The sequence below is a fragment of the Pinus tabuliformis genome, chromosome J (assembly GCF_031772625.1).
Source record: "Pinus tabuliformis cultivar Carrire ecotype Pingquan chromosome J, CPIR1, whole genome shotgun sequence".
Classification (NCBI taxonomy): domain Eukaryota; kingdom Viridiplantae; phylum Streptophyta; class Pinopsida; order Pinales; family Pinaceae; genus Pinus; species Pinus tabuliformis.
In genome coordinates, this window is record NC_142295.1 from 594,809,769 (window position 1) to 594,833,803 (window position 24,035).

Genomic DNA, 24,035 nt, shown 5'->3' on the forward strand with positions numbered 1-24,035 from the left:
ATTCATCCAAGATAGTCCACTAACATCCAAGATAGAAACCAAAATATTTGGAGAGAGACAAAGTGTAGTTAAAAGGCACAACATGGAGCCAAATTAGTAAAAAGTGTTGAAGAATCTAGGGCATCTAGGTATGATGAGATTCTTCAGATGATGATAACTATTTGTGAGGTAATTTTTACTTTTTCTTATTAGCACAATCTTCTCTTATTATTATTAGAGTGTGTTCTCTTACTTCATCAAACAGTTATCAAAACAAAAGAGACAAGAACACAAGATGTTGGCTCTCAGCCAGGGCAAAACCTCTCTCTCCTAGAGAGGAAAACCCTTCTGCAAATTTCTCTTATTGAAGCTTCAATTAACAAATGCCAAACCCTAGACCCTTGACAAGTAGATCCTCCAAGCACAAGACACAATCTCTCTTCCTTCTGTTCTTCAGTCAATGCCTCCTTCTATGCTGCACCTTGATCTCTTTCTTTTCACTTCTTCCGGCAACTAATGGCACTTTCCTTCGCTCCTTTTCCGACAATTGTAGAAACCCTAGGTCTCCTTAGAGACCTCTTCTTTGGTGTCTTCCTTTCCTTCTCTTGGCAATCTTCCTTCTCCTTGACACTTGGACTAGATAATGAGCCTCTTCTTTTGGTGTATCTCTGAGTTAGAGGTTGATCCTCTTAACCCTATTGCAGATCTGATTTCTTCACACGTGTGGCTGATATAGGGCTTGAAATAAACCTTTTTACTTGCCTCTTTACTTCGCTTTAGGTGTCCCCTTCTTCGCTTGATGAGGAGACTTGGATTGCTGATCTCTTCTAGCCCAACCGAGCTACTTCTTATGACTGCAATTGTAGATCTGATATGGCAGCAGAATGAACCCTTTCTCCTTCACACGTGTGATAGAAAAGAGCCCTAAAACAATCCCAAAAATTCAGATTTCTTTTTTCTCTTCTTCGCTGGCCTAGAAGCAACGTTTTGCTCTTCTTCGCACCTCCTTCTTGACCCTCTTCTTTGCTAACTTCAGAGATAGCTTGATGATCTATTGGTGACGTCGAGCTGCCCTATATATAGGAGTTTGCCCCTCCTATTTGGGTCGACTTGAGCTAGTGAGGCTGATATGTCCTTACGTGCACCAAAAAATTCATTTCTTTGAGCCGACCTGAAGAGGAGACTTGTCTTTGCTTTGGAGAATCTCTTTTGACATATTTCTTTGACTCTAATACATAGATTTACATAGTGTAACATGCCCACATGGGTCTTCAACAATTATATTGACTCTTTGACTTTCCTAGAAGCACTTAAACATGTGCTTGACCTATCAAATGGGCAAGAAACCCATTCTTGATAATGACAAAAATAATAATTCTTTTTTTACAAGTACAAAGATCAAAATTACATTTATGAAAACTGAACCTAGTTACACTTTCTTCAACAAAAAGAAAGGTATAGCTCAAATGGACACAATTCAAAGAGGTGATTTATCAGGGAAAGTGGGCGATTCTATAGAATGGGAGAGCTAGAGTCAAGGATTTATAAAAAACAAAGAAAGAATAGAGAGGTGTGACTCTAGGGGTGCAAAGCATGCATGCACTATAAAAGAGAGCTTACAATTCGATGTTAGGTTGCACAAAGACGACAAAAAAACAAGTTCATGTGGTTGGATATCTTCATTGCAATGTGCGACATTACACCCCTAAAATCATATTTTTGCAAAAGGCAAGGACTAGTTAGTGAAGATCCATATTGCTACCTACACATTGACATCATTTTACTAAAAGAAGAGGGAGACATCATGCTTGTAGGCAACTTTAACATAAGAACATGGAATCTTCAATTACTAAGCTATGTAGAGAGTGAGCACCCTTTATGGCTAGTTGAGGAAGAGGGCATATGGAAGAGAGACTTGGTGGACACTTACAATTAGATATTCCACTTTGGGGAAGAAAGTCTCAAAACATGCAATACACTTGACCTTACCATTTTTAATGGGTTAAAAGATTGGAAAGTCTTTGGTAAAACTAGTTGAATTGGATTGGAACTAGCTGCAAAATAGGTTTGAAGAATGAGTGAGGACCGATTGACAAGGGCCATAATATGGGTGGATGTTGGTAATCTTGATTGGAATTGGCATAAAATTGATTGGTTCAAGATGGAACTAGCCATTAGTTTGGTTCTTAAATTGGCCCAGACTAATTGGTCTCTCTTGTTTTGATAATATTGCTATAAACCATTTCCTTAGATAAGATAAGATAAATGTATTAATGTCCAACAAATGATCGCCAATCCTATATAAGACAAATTAGAAAATGAAAGAGCATTCTAATGTAAAACCCTAGATGACCAACTCCAAATAATGAAGAGGCAATCTCAGAGAAGGATGTACAAGATGAGAGGCTCATTGACCAATGGTACTAGTCGTAAGAGGCAATCGTGGATCAATACAAGTCTCTCTCCTAATGAGGTCGAATGGAGAGAACTTAACATATAAATACTGAGGTGAGAAATTGAGCGAATACTATGTTAATATCTATAAGGAAGGGCTTGTCGTTGAGGTCAAGAAGATCTTGATTGGTAGCTGTATTGTTTGTTGGAATGAGGTTTGATTTGGGGGCACTTCTACAATCTCACTAAGACAGAAATGGAGCCCTGTGTCCTCACTGATCTGGAATCATCTCTCTCCATCTGTTGCTTGGTGCCTTGATGCATGAGCACTGTAAAACATGATATGTTGAGTAGAAGCTCATCTCTAGAGTGGATGTGGTTGGATCTTGGATCTCGTAATAAATCAAGCAATGAAAAATGAAGTGCTCCTTAATCTCTACCTCCTGGAGATAGTACACCTGGCAGATTTTCTCTGAGCGGCTAATTTGGTGGTTTGTCTTGATCTGGAATCTAAGAGACCCAACTCTAAACTAGCCCAGGGGTGTCCAAAGAGCGTGCATCCAATGGCGAGATGTATAAGGAGGTCGAATAATAAGTCCATCTCTCATAACCGTGAAGTGTTTAGCATAGAAGGCCATCTTCGAACATAACCCACCTTGAGGGTTGATCGAAGTGACCCTCACAAACTGCTTGTAGATGTCGTCTTTGATGATCATGTTCAACTCTTATTGTGTAGGTAGAAGGTGATTGGGCACATTCAGGTTATATTTTGTTATGAAACCAACTCAAGAAAAGATAGGTCAACGCCTTAGAATTCAGCCTCTTCGAGGGGGCAACCTACTTTACATTATATAAATGAACAATTCTTGGATGATACAAATGTAAAGACCTCCTTTCTATATATAGGAGTCTAAGGGGTCAGAACATAATCAAAGCCGACATAACAATAATAATGTAAGGGCACAATAATAACAATAGTGGGCTTCTATGGGGCACATTAGTAACAATATGGGCACTACATGGGTACATCAATATAATAAGTGGGTTGTACTAATAACAATAAGGGGTTAAACTAGTAGTATAGGGGCCTAACATGCCCCTCTCCTTCAAAAAGCGTTGTCCTCAATGCTTGAGTAGTTCTTGATGCTTCTGTATAAAATTCTTGTCCTCCCATGTGGAATCTTCAGCGGGTAAGTTCTTCCACTTGATATGATACTCTGAAATTGATCGATTTCGTAGCTGTCGGGTTCTTGTTTCTGTGACTGCTCCAAGTTCCAATATGATTTTTCCTTCCTTTTCAATATCTGACAATATTGTTTGAATTGGGATCTTTTGCAACTTTTGAATAAGTGGCCATACTTCTTTGTCCTTCTTCCATTTGTCCCTTGCTTCGTTTATCCAATCTGGTTGGATAATAGAAATAGCACAAAACAATGCTTCCACATCCTCATCCTTGAAGAGTCTTCCCATTCGGTAAGGTCGCCATTTTTTAAGTGCATGTAGTATTGCCAACATTTCCTTCTCATAAATAGCTTGCTTTAGATGTAGCAGTAAAAATACCCAGTCGCCTACATCAAAACATTTTTCACTATGATGTTGATCTACCTGTTGTTTCATTTGATTTTGCACCGAAGTGGCGTTATCCTTTTAAAGTTGGAGAACTTGTTGTTGATGCTCAATGTGATCTTTCACTGCTTGAACCTTTTTCTTCTTGATATGTCCTTCTACCTTTAGAGTTTGAGGAGTGGTAATTTCTTCCAATCCTTTACAAGATATGGTCGGATTCATTTCTTGACGCTCGATGTGATCTTTCACTTCTTGAACATTTTTCTTCTTGATATGTCCTTCTATCTTGATAGTTTGAGGAGTGGTAATTCTGACCAGTGAATTACAAGATATGGCTGGATTCATTTCTTCTTTCTTGATGTGATCTTTCACTTCTTGCACCTTTTTCTTCTTGATATGTCCTTCTATCTTGAGAGTTTGAGGAGTGGTCATTCTTGCCAATAGTTTACAAGATATGTTCTGATTCATTTCTTCTTTCTCTGGGGTCGGGTCTTGGCATATATCCTCTTCTTTTGATGTTTCTTGATCCTTTTCTTCCTCCTCTTCATACTCTATGTAAAATAATTTCTTCTCAGCACACTTATGACTTTTAGTGCATTTGCTGTCACAATTGTAACAAAGCCCTTTTTCTCTTTTTTCTTTCAATTGTTGTGGTGTAACCCTTGTAGGTTGTGGAAGGCTAGGAGAAACAACATGTCCATCTTTAAAGTTGTGAGGGGTAGAATTCCTTGTTGCCATAATTTTACTTTCAAATATGTCACAAAGCCCTTTTACTCTTTCCAATTGTTGTGATGTTGCTTTAAAAAAGGTGTTGCTCTTTGTATCCTCATAATGTGCTAGCATTTCCTCCGTGAGAATTGACCACGTAACAAGTTGTTTACGAGAACAAAGCCCTTTATACCATAAAAATTGATCCGGTTCTAAATATGAAGATGCAATACATACCTTTTGTAATAGTTGTACACCATGTAGATCAAAATATTGCTCCATCTGAAGTATCCAATTTACCGGATCCTTGCCATCAAACTTCCTCATCTTGCTTTTTCTTGATTTTAGGACCTCGATCTTGAAATGACCGTAACTCTGTACTTGCAGATATTTAAGTTCTGAAATTTCTACCTGTAGTAGCCCTCTGTGTCCTCTTTCCAATGCCACCAGTCTGATCCAAATTGGATTCTCCAAAAAAGAGTTATGCACAATCTCCCAAGATGACCTGATTATAGACCTTTCCAGAAGAGCGAACTTGTATGAAGTGCCACGTGTCAATTTTTCTACTTTTGGCTCTGAAAAAGATATACAAGAAGCTACAGTCCATCCTCTTTCTGTACCTTTTTACGAAATTTCAATCCAATGCTCAGAGATAAAATTATGACTATTTTCCCCAGGTCACCTGTTTGGAATGTAATTCAGGAGTCTGCAAAAATACCAACTTCCTCAGATCATATCTCCACAAATATAGCGCGAAAATCTCTGAAATTCGGACCCGAGGTTCAGAGCGATTTCTTCTCAAATGGGTTTTTTTTGCAACTTTTGAAACGTCGCAGAAAAAAAGTTATAGCGAAAATGCCACGATGACCTGTTTGGAGCAGCGAAACCCTAGAATCCAAAGCTCTGATACCAAATGTTATGAAACCAGCTCAAGAAAAGATAGAAAAGATAAGTAAACGCCTTAGAATTCAGCCTCTTCGAGGGGGCAACCTCCTTTACATTACATAAATGAACAATTCTTGGATGATACAAATGTAAAGACCTCCTTTCTATATATAGGAGTCTAAGGGGTCAGAACATAATCAAAGCCGACATAACAATAATAATGTAAGGGCACAATAATAACAATAGTGGGTTTCTATGGGGCACATTAGTAACAATATGGGCACTACATGGGTACATCAATATAATAAGTGGGTTGTACTAATAACAAAAAGGGGTTACACTAGTAGTATAGGGGCCTAACATATTTGAAATGGGGAGATGATCAATCATAATGCCAACAAATTTTAGGAGATTTAAGACACCAACATACCAACATCTGCTTGAGAACTTATGGATGCAATGGATTCAAATGAATAGTAGGCCATGTAAGGGTAACGGTCTTGCCCCTTTGCTGTGTCTACAAAATTCTAAATGCAGTGCAAGAGTGGGACGAAATCAAACACTGTCTCAAGCCGAGAGGGATAAACACCAAACTCTGCAAGGATGATGGGTTGGGGGATTGATTGCTTACACCTGATGATGCAACGAAGAAGTGTGATCCATACTCTCTTTAATGGAGACCAATTTGATTTTAGTAACTCTGGATCACACACCTCCGAGCCATATAGGATGGTGGGCTGAACTAGAGTATTCATGAGTGATATCTTGGATGCTATGTCTTGGAACTGGTTTTGAAAACATTGTCTGTCAAGAAAGGCAAGGGAACCATAACATTTGTTGACTCGGGGTTGGAGTGCATGGTGTAGGTAGAAATGAGGTCTTGTGAAGAGTACCTTGAAATAGGTGTATGTGCAAGTGATCTCAATCTCCTCTACTTTGAAAAAAGAAATGGTAATGAAAGAGATAATATTGTTATAGGCAACTTCATCTCATTAAGGCACGTGATAAAGAAAACATGGGACAATAAGGATGACTTATATTATTGCTTTGTAGATTTCAAGAAGGCATTTGGTACAATGTTGAAGATGAAGTTGTGAAAAATATTAATAGAGATGGGGGTTGCGAAGGAGTTGAAGGAAGCAATTCACTACCTATAGAAGTGTGTAAAGGCATAAATAAAAACCAAGGAACCATTATAGGAATGCTTCAGCAATGACATTAGTGTGAAATAAGGGCGTGTGCTCTCATCCCAAGGTATTTGGACTCTACATTAAACTTGAGAAATGGATAGATCAAAAGGAGTGGGGGGTGTGTGTATAACTTGGATCATCATAAAAATCCTTCTCTATGTAGATGATGTTATCTTTGTAGAGTTGACACAACACAACTTACAAGACCACTTACAACTTTGGAGAGCTTTTGCAGATATGTGGTGATGAATGTGAATATAATTAAGACCAAGATGGTCCTCTACTCACTCAATAAAGTTGAAGCACAAATCTAGGTAAATTTTGGAGGGGAACAATGAGGTCACCAAAAACCACAAATATCTAGGGATGGAATTTAATGAAAGGTTAAGATGGGACATGTGCAAAATGGTTGTAGGGTGTTTGGAAAGTACTCTTCTCACTCTAGAATAGATGTGTAACAATTGATATATGGGATTGGGATATGTTACGTTCCTTTTTTAGGTACTCATGGGACTGGGATATGTTATGTTCTCATGTATGTATGTGGAGGTATGGGGGCCTAGCACAACTAAGGCCTAGTAAATTTAGCTTAAAATGGTACAAAAGCATTGGATAACATGTGCCTTGAAGGTGAAAATTAGCACCTGGTGCAAGATCTTGCTAGCTAAAATTTTCCTGTACCCCATGGAGATGGAGGCACTTAGAAGGTTGGTTTTGTATTGGCATATGGTGGAGCCATGGATACTGACAAAAATCAGCTGGGAAGAAGTGAAAAAATGTAGGACATGGTTAGAGGAGTATGATGTAATTGAAGAACAATGTCCAGTGGACGAGAAAGTCTTAAAAACACACTTACAAGAATGTTACAAGAAATGGAGATGGAGGAAACATGCTAAGAGGAAACAACTATACCATATAGATCAATTCAACGCACTAGTAAAGGTTAGTGTTTAGGAATACTTGCACATCACGTGGCAAGAAAAACAACAAATGGCATAGATGCATACCACAACTCTCACACATTGAGGTGTGAGACACAAGGATGGGTATTTGAATATGCAAAAAGAATGAGGTAGAATGGACCAACATTTTTGGATGTGTTGTACAACCTATACACACATTAAATAAGGGTGAAAAACTAAAATTAACAATTAGTGAGAAGCTTTTTAGGAAGAAATAGTAGGGGCTACAATGAACATGGTGGCAAGAATGATGAATGTTAGACAACGTTCAAGGATTAACAAAGGAAGGATAAGCGAAAATAAAAGGGGGGTAGAGGCGATGATGTCTGCATGAGTCCAATACTTCTTTGTACCATGACCACAGACCAATCGTGTGTTTTGTCAACTTTGATGAAGGTTAGAGATAAGATTCAAGGATCACAAAGGAAGGATGGGCAACAATGAGGGGTGGGGTGGGGTGTGCAAAGGAGGTTGTGTCCAAACGAGTCCAATACTTCTTTGTACCATGACCATGGACCAAACCTACATTTTGTCAACTTTTTTACTTATTTTCCTTATTGCAATATTTTTTTCAATCTTTTAGGTATAGTTTGACTTAGCTAGAGGATTTTGACATGCCTGAAGATGTTTTATATGGAAGCATTTTAGTCCCATAGGCTAGTTGGCCTTGTGGATGGTTTAATAAAATTTGTATTCTATTCTATTATTTCTTTCTCCTTGTAAATAAATCCTTGGGAAAATTTTGAGCACTTCGAGGATGGTACCCAATGTAAAGTGAGCGATGTAGACGTAGTGTGATCATCCCTATGAGAATCGAATTAGAGACTTGTGTTAGACTATTGAGTTACTCTAAAATTATTTACACCATGCTTTGGGGTGCTTCATGAGATTTTTGGTACAGTTTGTTTAACCCCTGGATGGTCTGAGATGGATTGTAGCATGAGAGATGGCCCTTAACGGATATGCACAATTGAGATAGCTTGCTCAGTGGTTGCTTGACTGACCTTGATTGTAGTCTCAATGTTCTTACCTTGCGCATTGGAGATCTCTGTGCTAGTTTGATGGATGCCCTTCATCGGGTCCTAGAGGCTTGTGATGTAGTGTTGTGGACTTGCCTTGTGTGGCTATATGACGTTAGTGTCATTATTGTGCATGACATTGCCTTTAAAACTTGATACTTACATCTAGAGTGGATGTATCATTTGTGTGGCCTATAAGGGATCATGCAGGTTGCTTAGAAGGGCTTAGGCCCACATAGTATTGTTGGCCTTGCTTACCTCTCATATAAATAGAGAAAGCAAAGAGTCTTTCCATAACATAGTCATTCATTCCCTTGTATTCACTCCTGTGATGAGATGTGACTAAGAGAAGGGAGTGCACATTTCCTCTTTCTCTCTCTCTCTATCTATCTAGCCTTCACTTGTACAATTGTACTCTCTCTCTTGATGTTAGAGGTCTATGGCTTATCCTTTGGATATTGGAGATTGGGGTTTTGAGAGACAAACCATAGGGTGGATTTGTGATCAAAAGAGAAGAGGAAGGCGTCTTGCATTGGATGTTGTGTTGGAGAGAATCATGTAATTGGATCTTCTTGGTTGAGCAACAAGCCATACTTAAATGATTGACCCTATCTAGGGATTTTTGAATAGTTGGAGTTGTACTAGCCTTGAAAGAAGGCTATGGTATGTACTTGTACCTCGTCTTGAGCTCGTATATGAAGTTTTTGATTGACGTCATCTTGTGTCATTTTCATATTTGAATTTCAGCTATATATGTTCCTTATGCTTTGCGATTTATAAACATTTATGTTTTTCTGACTGGACATAAGTAGAATGGCAAATTGTTAAGTGATTTGACATCCGAGGAAGAATATAAGTGGCTGATTTTCATATTTGAATTTCAGCTATATATGTTCTTTATGCTTTGCGATTTATAAGCATTTATGTTTTGCTGATTGGACACAAGTAGAATGGCAAATTGTTAAGTGATTTGACATACAAGGAAGAATATAACCGGCTGAAACTTATATTTTTGTTCACTATCTTTTTTAAGAAGTTTGGGGCTGTTTGAAGTGAATTATTGTGATCTTTCCATTGCTTTTTTATACTCTAATTTACATTGGTCCTAAAGGCTGAAAATTCTACGGCTAACATTTGAGAAACTTTCTAGGAAGAAGGTGAGATTTTAGTTTTACATTAATTGATCGAGTGCATGAAGTTTCTACAACCTGCACAACTTGCTAGGTATTCTATTCTATTTTTTTGCTTCCTATCTCTCCCTTTTAGGATTTATTATAAGCCTAGATTCATGTTAATAATTCCTTTATTCCCTGAGGTTGTGTTGATCTCGTCCCTCATTTGTGCAAGGATTTTTGCTAGATAGTTTATTGTTTCCTCTATATTTTGAGCAAACACATACATTAGGCTTCCTCCAAGGTCCCTTATAATTGCTCCTATGCCTACTCCCCTTGATTTTCTCTAGACTCTCCATCGTAGTTCATTTTGAACTTGGGTGGGTCTGGATGTTTGCAAAGTTCCTTGGAATGGGTTTCTTTTCTTTGAGGAGTTTGTCTTGACTTTTATATCTTGCATCTTGATCCTCATGATTTTATTTTTGCTTATTCTTTTGTTGATGGTTTGATGTCTTCTTTTCTCCATTCCCTGGCTTCAATGCTTTTTTTCTATATTTCCAGTTATTGTTTGATACAATTGATTAAGAAATAAAACTTTGTTATAGAAGACCTTGTTGTTTTGTTCTTTCCATATGTTCCAGAATCCATATAATAAAACTTGATATTGTTTTCCATACTTTACTAAGGATTCCTGGTTCGAATATCCTATTGGGTTAGTATTTCATGATATCTTCTTTCCATTGGCTATTTTGGTGTTCTTCTCACATTTATTGATACCATTTTCAAACATGTTCCTGCTATTTGGTGTGGATAAAAATATGATCAATTCCCTCTTTCCTTATTGTAGAGAACACAAAAGGATGGTCCCTAGTTTTCTTTTTATTGAGTTTTTCCAGAATCCAAATCATTATAATCTATTTTATAATTGGCCACAAAAGCTGATATTTTAGTCCATAAACTTGGATTCTATATCTTCCTTTAGATTGGTTTGTCCTCCACATTATCCTATTGACCTATATGATGAGTATAGGTTTGTTTGATAATATATGAACTTGAGCTTGATAATCTCCGTCTTAGCCTATCTTCTCCACTTTTGGGATCAATTGTCTTTTTAGTGGTTGTCAGAGTCTTTCCTTAGTCCCATTCTTTAGTCTTTTTATCCTTTGGTTTAGGAGTTTACATTCTCTATCTTTCTAGTATGCCTTTCCTTGTCCATATTTTTACTTTTTTCCAGTGAACTCTTCAAAGATCTCTTTGGTTTCTAAAATATCTCCCTAAATTTTTAAGGGATCTTTCTATCACATGCATCTTCTTAACAAAGTGTTTGCTCTTTATTCCTAAATCCCCAAAAGCATTATTCTTGGACTACTTTGTGACCATTTTTAGCACTACTGCATATAAAAATTCCATTTGATAGGTTCTCCATTTAAGAGAGGTCTTCCCATTTAATTCTCTCGGCATATTTATCCCTCTAAAGTTGTGTCCATAATGTTGACTTCTTAGTGAAACATGACCATATTATTTTCCATGTAAATATTTGTTTCATATTCTCAATTTCCTTGTTCGGTTCCCCTTTTCCTCTTTGGTCCACCAATAGCCATTTTCTTTTTTGTTGAATTCCTCCCTACATAAAACCTTCATGCAACCTTTCTATTTCTTTTGTAACTTTCGTTGGCATTGCAAGAGTTGAAAATACATATATAGGAATGGTCTGCCAAACTATTTTTATAAGCGTAATTTTGCTTGCTAGAAATAGCAAATCTAAACAATCTATTGTTGATATATGTCCTAATTTCATTGGTTATTTCCACCCAAAAGAATGATCTCCTAGAGTTTTCAATTAGGGGAACTCGTAGGTACTTGGATGGGAGTGTTGTCTAAACAAGGATCTACTTTGGACCGCCATATTGGCATTGAAGAAGAATATGGGACAGCTATCTCTTGATGCAAAGGAAGGAGATGGAGCTAGATGAGTTGATTGGGGTCCTTTATTGTAATTTTTGCGGGGGGGAGGGTCTTCTTGATTTTAGGTTTCCTTGTTACACGTTTTTGAGCTTAGATTGTAATTAGTTGTAACTTGTACCTCTGCGAGAATGTCCCGAATATTCTGATCATATTCCAATGCTTGTAGATCCATGCCTACATCTTCATTTCTTTTTCTCCGTCAACACCCATCAGGATCCCCTTAGTTCCTTGACTAGTTTGAGATTTTCCTCCAGATTTGCTTCTCTATCTATTTCTATGAGCCCCTCTTGGCCCTGCTCCTCTGTTATCATGTGGATATTGTCTCATAGGGTGTTTCTGTTAAAATTGGAAACTAGGGCTAAACTCCATGTGGGTCATCTTATTAATGGCAGCTGATATTTTTCTTGGATCCCTCTCATCGAGAGGTGTAGGATTGATCTAAAGATCATCCGATTTCGATAAGTATTCATAAAGATATGAATTTATTTGTGTTGTGGGACAATTTGTCGGCCAGCGACCAAATAAAGCCCACTTGTGCTCAACTTTTTAGTATAAATAGAAGTGGTCTTCAAGTCATTTCAACACACTTGGGATCTCTTCCTCTCTACTTGTCTTTGGGTTTTAGTAAGAGGAGAGATCCTAAGGGATAACACTGCCCTAATCTAGACGGAGTGCCCTAGGCTCTACGCTGCTCTAATGAAGAAGCCCTAGATGCAGGAGGAAAGGGAGATCTAGCACGGTGAAGGAGGCCTAACAGCAAGCCCTAACGCTGCCCTATGGAGAATCCCTAACGTTGCCCTATGGAGAAGTAATAATACACAGCCATGGAAATGAAGGCAGAAACCCTAGCTGCAGGTCTGAGGAGAAGAGATGCTCTCAATGTAGTTGCTATGCTGCCTAATGGAGATGGCACCTAAACGCTGTCCTAGAAGAAGTGCTCTACACATGGAATGCCCTTGCTGTCATGAAAGGAAAAGCCCTTATCCTATACACAGTCATGAAAGGAATACCATTGCTGTCATGGAAGGAATGCTCTCACACGTAAACGCTGAGATAAAGAAGCCACACCTTCAGCTATCCTTAATGCTGTTCTAAATAAGGATGCTCTATCTGCTGTTTGGATTGAATCACAATCATGAATGATAGATCCAAGTCTTATGATGAATGCTGTAACATTATAGACAGCATAGTATATGACAGCAAGATGTATGGTGCAGCAATGGTGCAGCAGTATGGACAGCAAGAAGTATGGTGCAGCAGTGGGACAGCAATGCTACATGGTGCTGCAATGATAAGCAATGGGACAGCAAAGGCAACTTGGTGAAGTATGGTGCAACAGTGGGACAACAATGCTACATGGTGCTGCAATGATAAGCAATGGGACAACAAAGGCAACTTGGTGCAGTATGGTACAGCAATGGTCAATGGCATATAGTGCACAACGGGACAGCAATGATACAATGGTACAACATGGGACAACTAGTATTTAGTGCAGCAAATTCATGGTGCTATTATGGTATGGCAAAGCACAACAGGACAGCCATGACATTGTGCAGCAGTGGCACAATGGTACAACAGCATGCAAGGGACAGCAAACTAACATTGGGACAGCTGTATGGTACTTAGCAGCAAGTACACCAAGCATGCAATGGTACAACAAGCATGCAAGGGACAACAAACAAGCAATGGGACAACTAACATGGACAACATGGTTCAATCATGACACATGCACAGCAGTACAGCATTAGGTGCAGCAGTGATAAAGTCCAGCATTGTGATGATGGGTGCAGAATGGTGCAGCACAGTGAGGTGTAGCATGATGACGAGATGCAACACGATGATAGGTGAAGGAGTCACCTTGGAGAATCAGTTGAAGCAGTGTGTCTTCAATTGATCTCATGTATCATTTTGTTAGAGATGATCTATGCTCTCATCTATATAAGTCAAAGTGTTGACTTCAGTTGTAAATGTACTATCTCTCTCTCTGCTGAATTATTGAAGAACATATAAGAGGAATTGATCAAGGGTTTCCCCACGTTGGGGTTTGTCCCTGGCTAGCGCCACATCTTGTGTCCTCTTGTCTTGGCTTGTCTTCTGTGATTTATATTTATGTTCTATCTGCAGTTTACTTTAATGCTGATGTGATTGCTAATATGGAAAAGATATTGAGCTAACTGTGAAAATTGAAATAAATTGCTCTAGCATAGAACATACCTAAACTTAACAGTTTCTTTGTTTTTCTTCCTTTTGATTCGTGCACTCCATCCTTCTCTGTCTGGGTATCCCTTATTGATTTAAGCTTCTTGATGATGTCTTTTGTACTCTGTTAGGTTTTCCTCTGCTGTTGCTTTGTTTGGTTTAGGTTAATTGCTCCTAGTGCTCTCTTTGTTTCTGTTTCCTTGTTGGAAATCTTCTTTCTTTCTCTCTCCCCATGATTATATTTTCCATGTGTCAGATGGTACATTTTTTTCTGTTCACATTATTTGAGGCCTTTAATTTGTTTATATTGGGATCCTCGTTTGCTATATTTGTTCCCCTTTTTTCTCATTCCTCTTTTTGTTTTCTCTCCCTGGAATATATCTGCGAATGGCTTTTTCACCTGGGTTAGTGGGTGGTTTAGTTTGTAGTTCCTCATCAAATGACCATGGTAATGACACATCCTACATCTGAAAGGGATTTTCTCATAAATGATTGTCTGGATGCATTATTCATCCTGGTATTCTAAGATCATTGGTTATGGTTATGTATTTGGTAGGTTCATCAACACAAACATTTGCATATGAGGTATACCTTTTTACTTTTCCTATCTCAGATGATTTGCTGTATATACCCAGTATATATCTGATATCTTCTAAGATCCCCACAATTCAAAAGTAAAGCCCAATCTATATTGGTGCTTTGGTGAAATCCTCTTTTTTTTGTTAATGACTCGAATCTCTTCGACAAGTATCCCATATGCAGCCCCAAGGAGCTTAAAAAGTGCGGTTCTCCCTTGAATTTTCTTTCAGTGTCCTCCATCCATGAGGAGATTGCCATGACTAAACCTTTACATATAACATAAAGTTGAACGAACCTTTTGCCTGCCATTTTACTGAGATCCACCATCAGAGGGTTTGTTCCGAAAGCCAGGACCCCATATTTCTGGATATTGCCATGTGGTCTTTCATATTGATATATTGCATGCCTCTTCCATCCTTGTGACGTGGTCTCCAGTCTTGGATTTTTTTCCTTCCTTTCCAAACAGCCCCTTGGGCATTTGGGTTTGAGATGGCCACACTACTGTCACAGTGTTGGTGTTAATTTCAACCACCACCTCCCTGTACGGAGGCTGGGTAAATTGGGGTCTTCCCCCACCCATCCTGCTTGAGAAGCCATTAGACCTCCAGTCCCTGCACACTGAAAAAAGTCCTAGTTCTCTCCTAACTGAAAGCACTCCCATTGGGGCGTGTTTCTCAAGGCACTTAAAAAATGTTTTTGTGCAAACTGCAAAGTGAATTCAAATACGTATGCTGGAAATGCATCCTTTTATCTTAGATGGAACTATCCTACAATGTGCAATCTTGTATTTGATGGATAGAAGAAATAAATAGCAGTTTTACTTAGCTAACGAATATTAAAGATTTTCTTTTCTCTGACCCGTAAATGTTAACTTGTTGGATGTTCATTAGGTTTTGTTAATCTAGCTTTCTGTTGCAATTTAGATTTTATGGACTATTTGATTTGCCTTTAGTACTTCCCCTACTTATTTTAGTAATTTCTGATGAATTTTTTCCTTTTCTTGACCATATTTAGCCGGTGAAGGACGATGTTATCATCCTGGGTATGCCTGGTCCATGGGCAGAGGACAACTGTGAAGCTTCTGACCCTTATACAACTAAAATAGGTGGCCTGCCGGTGAGTGACCAGTAGAAAAACTCAGTAATGAGCAACTGGATAGGGATTAATGATTTTTAGCTGTAAATTACTGGAACTCTTTTTCTCACTGCACTTTGCATATATTCATAGGACTGGCCAATGGCAGCGGAAGAAATCAATCGTGACTTGCTGAAGTGTGGTGTATGTGGGGGAGACCTTGGGCTTGTTGCACAGGTCTGTTCTATTTATACTCTTTTCTTCTTTACTTTGTTCACTGTTATACTTGTTTTTCGCATGATTCTGTTTGGGTTCTTCTTATTTGTTTTTTCCAAGCAAGGTTATAACTTGACATTATTTGCAGGTCTATGCTCCTCTTGAGACTGATACGCTTTACATTGAAGAGCGTACTCTCTTTATCTTTAGCTGTTTACTTCCAAATTGTGGGATCAGTCCACTCAGGTATTGCTCTGGAATTCTATTAATTTCCAGTAATTAGCGTCACGTGCTTTTCTAGGGCACTTCTTGGAGTCAACCTATTTGATATTTTTCTTGATAATCTTTATAATGTTTTGCTTTTAATTAGTCAATATTAGCCCTTCTTTTTTAGGAAATTTTATGATTGAAGTGCTTTTCACATTAATGAAATATCAACAGTAAAGTACCATTTTTGATGCTCTAAATTGTGCACTGCCTGTTTTCAGTTGGCGTACAATAAGGGTTCAGAAAGACACTCATGCAGAATCATCTCAATTAGGTGTTGTTAATGGAAGATCCATGTTAGAAGCTTCAAGTTCAAGTAGTCAGAGTACAACTAGCATACGGTCACCAGACAGGGCTACTGGTGAAGAACAACAGCAGAACTCCGATGTGGATGAATGGTGGGAAGATGACATGTGGAGGTCTGAAACAGATGGAGAGGATGGTGATGATTATGGGACACTGGAAATGCAGGAGCTTGGTAGGGCTTTGCAGGAAGCTGGCTACATGGCTGCTCACCCCCCTGAAAATCAGAATGGTGGTAGTCACTCTGTAGACGAGGAAGTTAATGTCATTGAATCTAGTATTGTGGAAAACAACTTGCCAGGTAACATATTTGGCTTCTTGGACAATGATAGTTATTCTTTTTTAGATGAGTGTCTATTTATTTTAACTAGTTTCATTTCTTTATGGTAGATTCGATGATCTTTGTAGAGGATATCAAGTGTAGCTCTTAATAATGAAGTGTGAGCTTTTCTTATGAACCCTTTTATGTCTAAGATGCTTGTTAACTTTGTATGTACGAAGGGGGACTTACACATTCCCTGTTTCACAAGGGAGAGGATGTTGAGAATTTGATAGGGCAATGATTATGATTAATTCTCTTTACTTGATAACTGCTTGTGGTTCCTTTTACCTATTAACTTTGTTGCTTATTATTATATGTGTGAAGCATCAAACAACTACCAAAACAAAAAGCACAATGACACAATATATAGGCTGCAAGCTAGGGCAAAACCTCTCCTCTTGAGAGGAAAACCCTTAAATCTCTTCTCTTCCTTATAGATTCTTCAATTGACGAATTCCAAGACCTTAAGATTGAGACCAATACCCTCCAAGACCAAGACCAACCTGTTTGAGTGATGTGCCAACTTCGATCTAGTCAAACGCAATCAAATTTCTTCCAGTAGCACCTTCTCAACCTTGTGTTGCAACTTGCAATATTTTTGGCCTCCTACTGCAGATTTGAAATTTCAGCCCCCAGTAATTGCTGCTGCCACACGTGAGAACTTCGATCTTCTTGTAGAGCCCTCCTCTAACGTTCGCTTGCCTTTCCTTGACCTCTGGAGCTTGAGAGAGACCCTTGGTAGCCTTCGCTTGACCTCCTTGCCTCCTTTTCTGAAAGATCTAACTTGTAGAAGGATGCCCTAGGTCAGATCAGAAACCCTAGTCTTCTTTAGCACGTGTGAGAGAGAAAGATAGCCCAAACACAAAAACTTCTTTGTCCTTCTTCTCCTTCGCTACCTCTTCCTTTTTCTGCCTTTGCTAGAATGAGAGATGAATGAGTGTCATCAAGGAGGACGAGTCCCCTTCTATATATAGCCTTCTTCAAGGGTGGACGTGGCTCTTTCTTTAGGCCGACTTGCCAGCTGCTAGGCCAACTTGGCCTTGGAGGGTTTTCTGACACTTTTAAAGACAAGAATATTTTTCTTTACAAGTTACAATGTGCCCAGTGAAGTCTTCAACTTATGACAATGGCTCTTTTGACTTCTTGACCTAGGACAAACCCTAGAAGCATTCAATGGTTGCTTGACCTATAAAATAAAAGACCTTGAACATGAAACCCATGCTCCAAAAACAATAATAGTAATTTATTTTATTTCATAATTTACAAGAATCAAAAATACATTTCATACTTACGAAGAATGAACCTAGTTACACATTTTTCAACACCCCCTTTTAACTAGGGAGGTATTCTTAAGAGGTATATGGACATTCTCAATCTGAAGAGATATCATAAGAAGAGTTAGATTGGTAACCCATTTGTCTAACATCATATCAACCAACATTGTCACATAGCAAGGACTTGACTAACAACTCTATCTCTCCACAAGATTAGAGCACAATGTTGGGGAGACAAATGATTTATAGACACCATCGTCATTGTCTCTCAATGTACATACTCCACTCAAGTATTCACCGAGTATGACCTTCTTTGGACTATTATTGTCTTGGATAGCTAGTCCTCAAAGAATATCGGTCCACAACTACTCTTATTTTGGATGCCCTATCACATCCTCAAAGAGTATCGAATGCCAAATGGTTACCCAATCCTCCACTCTGTCTTCCAAAGTGAAGACAAGAATGATGTGCCTATCTCTCCCTCTCAATTAGGGAGGATATATCAACCAAGCCAAGCTTGTCTTTCAAGTACACAAGCTTCTTGTTAGGAAGAGATTTTGTCAATATGTCAACTACCTGCTCACCAGTGGAGATATATTGTAGCTGCACAACACCATTTTGTACTAGCTCTCAAATATAGTGATACTTGTTGTTTATATGCTTTGTCTTTCCATGAAATACTGGGTCCTCAGACAAACGTATACAACTGGTGTTATCACAACGTATCACTGTAGTGTCCATCGGTCCTTCGAATAAGTCGGATAACAACTTCCTCAACCATACCGCTTCTCTGCTTACATCACAGGTTGCATCATAATCAACCTCAGCACTACTCAAAGCAACTTTGTCCTGCTTTCTGCTCATCCATGAGATCATAGAGGATCCCAAACTGAAGCATCCTCCTGTAGTGCTTTTTCCATCCTGCTCACTGCTTCCCCAGTCGGAATCTGAATATCCAATTAGGTGGATCATTCCTCCTATCGTATTTTAGGCAGTAGTGCATAGTTCCTTGTAGATATCTCAGTATATGTTTTGCTGCTATCCATTGATCATGCTTTGGCTTCACTTGGAATAGACTGAGAATGTTTACTGCAAAACATATGTTAGGTCGAGTGTTCACCAAGTACATCAGTGAGCCAACCAATTGTCTATATTTGGAAGGATCCACAGGGCTTGATTCATAACTCCTTAGTCTTTTCAAGTTTGTGATCATCGTAGTGGTCATAGGTTTGCAATCCATCATGTCAAACCTCTTCAACATCTTGATCACGTACTTTCCTTGACCTAGATAGACTTCATTAGGTCCTTGCCAGACTTCTAGTCCCAAATAGTAATGCATCAGCCCTAGATCCTTCATGTCAAATTTTGTTGCTAGTTGCTTCTTACATTATTCAATTTGACCTTCTACACCTGTTAAGAGAAGATTGTCTACATACAAAAGAATGATTACAGGTTCTCCATCTACAACCTTGATATAAAGGTTCAGATCAACAAAGCTTTTTGTGAAGCCTATTCTTTGACGATATGCATCCATTCTAGCATACCATGCCCTTGGTGCTTGCTTGAGGCCATATAATGATTTCTTCAATCTGCAAACATATGCCTTTCTGTCTTTAACTTCAAATCCCAAGGGTTGCTCTATATAGACTTCCTCATCAATTGTGCCCTTCAAAAATGTAGTCTTGACATACATTTGATGGATGTTCCATCCTATCGATGCTGCTAGAAAGACCAATGAATGAATCGTCTTCTACCTTGCTGTCGGAGCAAATGTCTCGTCATAGTCGATGCCTTCTTGTTGGGAGAAGCCCCTAGCCACAAATCTTGCCTTATACTTATCTATACTTCCATCTGCCGCATGTTTGATCTTGTAGATCCACTTGGAAGTTACCACAGATTTGTCTTTGGGTCTAGGTACAATTTCCCAAACTCCATTCTTCATTATGGATTGATACTCTTCATTCATGGCATCCTTCCATTCCTGATGGTTGACAACTTCTTCAAAAGTGGATGGTTCTGCTTCCATTAGTTTTGTCATGTATGTAGCATACCCAAAATATCTTTTGGGTTCCTTGCTTTCTCTAAGTGAACCTTTTGCTGTCCCATGACCTTTTGCATCAAGTAATGCACACTTCAACCAATTTGGTCTCTTTCTTGATTCAGGGAGGACTACAAGTTGAATGGGTTCACTGGGACCCTCATCTTCATGATGAGATTCTTCTTCCCTGTTAAATTCTTCTTCAAATACTGGAAGTTTTTTGTCATCAGAGTCCATGGGAAGTTCCTTAGATTTCTTGAATGCAATACTTTCGTCAAATATGACATCTCGACTTACTTCTATATGGTGTCCTTATGTAGATTCTATAAGCCTTAGAGGAGTTGTTGTAGCCAACAAATATTCCTCTCATGCCTGAAGGATCTAGCTTCTTTCTTTTATCCTTTGGTATATGAATATATACGAGACACCCAAAGATTCAGAGATGATCTACAATAAGCTTCTTCCTAGTGAATACTTCTTCGGGAGTCTTGTTGTCCAGTGATCTGTGTGGACTTCGATTTTGAATATATACTACAGTCTTTGTGGCTTCTCCCCACAGAAATTTTGGTAGATCTTGATCATGTAACATTGCCTTTACACATTCTTCAATGGATCGGTTCTTTCATTCTGCAATTCCATTTTGTTCGGGATTATATGGGACGATCAACTCCCTCTTAATATCTGATTCCTTACAGAATGCTATACTCTCCTTGGATGTATACTCTCCTCCATTATCGGATCTTAGTATCTTGATTCTCGTTCATGTAAGGTTCTCCACTTCAGCTTTGAATTCTTGAAATTTTGTAAATACTTTGTCCTTGGTTTTCATTAAGTAAACCCAGGTCTTTCTTGAATGATCATCTATAAATGTGACATAATATAGATGACCTCCAAGAGATTTAGGAGTCATAGGGCCACATACATCGAAGTGAATGAGATCCAAGATTTCTTTTGACTGTGAAGCACTGCTTCCAAATGGTCTCTTGGTATTCTTACCCAATGCACATCCCTTACATACTCCTTCATGGTCTTCTTTTAGTTTAGGTATTCCATCTACTATGGAACTTAGAGTTGGGAGGATCTTGAAATGAAGATGACCAAATCTTCTATGCCATAGTTCACATGGGCTAACTTCAATGTGAACCAATGCTTGAGCTAGAGGAGATATCAGCTTGTAAAGTCTTCCTTCTCGAATACCAATTACTCTAGCATTTTCTATGCTTGAGTTTTTACTCCATACAACAACTTTTCCATCAATGAAAGCTACTCTATCACCCTTATCCTCTAGACTTGAAATGGAAAGTAAGTTCTTATGCAAACCTGGAACAAATAGGATGTTGTTGAGATGAATGCTGCTTCCATTCTCCAACTCTATAGAGGTTGATCCAATGCCTCTCATGGGATAGCTTTTGTTATCTCCAAGTTCCACTGAATAAGAGGACTTTCCCTTTGATAAGGTCTTCAATTGTTTGTGATGACCTGTCATGTGCCTAGATGCACCACTGTCAATTACCCAAATGCTCTTGTCATGGAATGTGTCAGTGAGTGTTGAGAAGAGACCTTCATCCTTTACTTCGATTACTTCCTTTGTAGCGAATAAGAGACTCCATGCTTGATGTTTTTCTTGAGATAGCTTGCTACCTTTGAACACTTCTTGATGAAATTCTTCAATGTGTTGGAGATCTTCATGATGCCCTTATCCAACCTTAGCTATGATATTGTGTTGAGAATTTGATAGGGCAATGATTATGATTAATTCTCTTTACTTGATTGTAACACCCTCATCCCATATCTACCTAAGTAACCAACCAACCGGGGTAAATATGCAATGAGAGGCCACTATAATGGGATTCAACCTCCTAGGTGACCTCAAGGAAGTGGAATCGAGGGAAACACACCACACAAACCTTTCACATTAGCAACAGATGTCCTAGGAGCCATCCCAACGACTTAGGTAACCAACCCCTGAGACCAACTGAAGTTTTAGTGCATCAAACCCTTGGATGCTCCCTTGATATGGACAAGGGTGTGTTTGGGAGGCTCCAATCGGTCCCACAACAAGGCATGGGTGCGTCTAGGACTTTTTTCCCTAGTGCTGTGCCTACGACTTCGATATTTGTGACACTTTTTCAGGCCTAGAGCCCAGGTCACTGCCTAGAACTCCATGACACTTTTAGAACGAAAAGATAACAACAAAATAATGATACAAATGCAATTACTTGAACAAGGACTGACTAGACCCCTACTAGCCATGACAAGCATTTCGTCGAACATGTCACAAATATGTAATCTACAGGGTTAAACAACAGATTTGAGCATAGGGGTCTCATACTAATTTGAGATTCATTATGAGGCATTGTTTCCTTGGATCATTAGTTGCATTATCATCTATTAGGTCATAGATACATTGTTCATTCATTTACAAATCAAAACATGAGGAGAGCCATACATCATCACTGTCATAAGACATGCTTATAACCAACATAATAGCAACGGAAATATCAATGATACATTAGCCATAGAATCCACATATAAACCAGTACATTTACACATAAAATACCAAGGAAAGAACCTCTTGTTAATGAATGCAAAAGCCAACCCGATATGGGACTACCACATTCCACTCGACCATAGATTGGTTGAGCCAAATCTCTCTTCAACCAATCACCCCTGTGCCATATTCCAAGCATGAATGTGGGACTCAAACCAAAAGAACCTACCAGGGCATGCCGAGGCTAAACCACCTCAACCTCATCAATAGAAACCAAGCTTTACCACAATCCATACCGGACCACTAGGCCAAAACAATAAACATGTAATAACAAGATTTACCATGATCTCCACTAGATCACTAGGCCAAGACAAGCATGGATGCCACCGGAATTCTCCACCTATATCGTGAGGAATTTTCCTGTCTCCTAGTCTCAAGGCTTTACCACAATCCACATCGAATCACTAGGCCCTAACCGAGACTCCACTCTCAAGGGTTAACTGTATATTCCATCTTGGGATTACTAGCCCTGATGGAGAGCACCCACCTCTAGGCTTTACCATATATACCGCCATTCACCGGTCAAAGATTCTTAGGCCGACCGAGGCAACACAACATTCGGCTTTACTGCAACTCACAATGCGGTTCAGGGGTTACTAGGCCATGTGTTCTTTTATTCAGAGATCCACCTCACTCAGCTTCGAATCCATCTGGCAATCCAGCTCAACCAAAACATGAGAACCCCATCACACCATGGCTATCCGGAAATGGCAAGGCTAGGCTGAAAAACATTGTCACACTTGGAAAAACCCATGCCAATGACAAAAAGAGAACCAAGAACACACATGCAACACCATGCATGCCAAATATAGCAAGGAAACCACACATGCAAATCGATACTTGCAAAGAATCCTGTTGTAGCTGCTTGATCCTACTCTTCCTTGCTTGATCTCTGCTTCCTCTTTGCCTCCTTTGCATTTCTTGATCCAATGCTGAAATGCTCCAAGAAAATTCTAAGTGTCCAAGAGTGAGAGAGAGAGAGAGAATAATGAGAGAGTTCCAAAATTGAACTAATAACTGGTTACATTGACCAATCCTGAGCAAAAGCTTGAGCCAAAACTTGCCAAATGATCCTCAAAAGCATTTTTATCAATGAGGCCTCTATTTTTTTAATTTCCATTATTTTCCTTCATTTTCCTCCTCACAGGCAACTTGTGACCTTTCACCTTTCTTTTCTCCTAATTTCCATTATTTTCATAAATAAAATGCCAATTAATGCCACTTGTCTTTCCAAAACCTTTGCCATTGCCTTTGTCAATTTCCTTTAGCCATAATAACCGAAATGAACACCCACTAGGATGTTTTTCCTACCATTCAGCTTGGAATACGTGTCCCATGATCTCGGTCTTATATTTTTTTTACATGGGTTTTTTTAACCAGGGCTATTACATTGATAATTGCTTGTGGTTCCTTTTTACTTATTAACTTTGTT

At 38.9% G+C, this 24,035-nt stretch overlaps 1 protein-coding gene across 1 annotated transcript in view; it reads left to right on the plus strand.

Moving 5' to 3' along the window:
- The window catches only part of LOC149228391 (programmed cell death 2 C-terminal domain-containing protein), a 56,481-nt gene that overhangs the window by 23,565 nt on the left and 8,881 nt on the right, over nucleotides 1-24,035 (plus strand). The window contains exons 2-5 of the mRNA XM_089378182.1: nucleotides 15,573-15,674; nucleotides 15,786-15,869; nucleotides 15,997-16,094; nucleotides 16,337-16,719. Of these exons, the coding sequence (XP_089234308.1) occupies nucleotides 15,573-15,674; nucleotides 15,786-15,869; nucleotides 15,997-16,094; nucleotides 16,337-16,719 (667 nt within the window). The remainder of the gene's footprint in view (nucleotides 1-15,572; nucleotides 15,675-15,785; nucleotides 15,870-15,996; nucleotides 16,095-16,336; nucleotides 16,720-24,035) is intronic.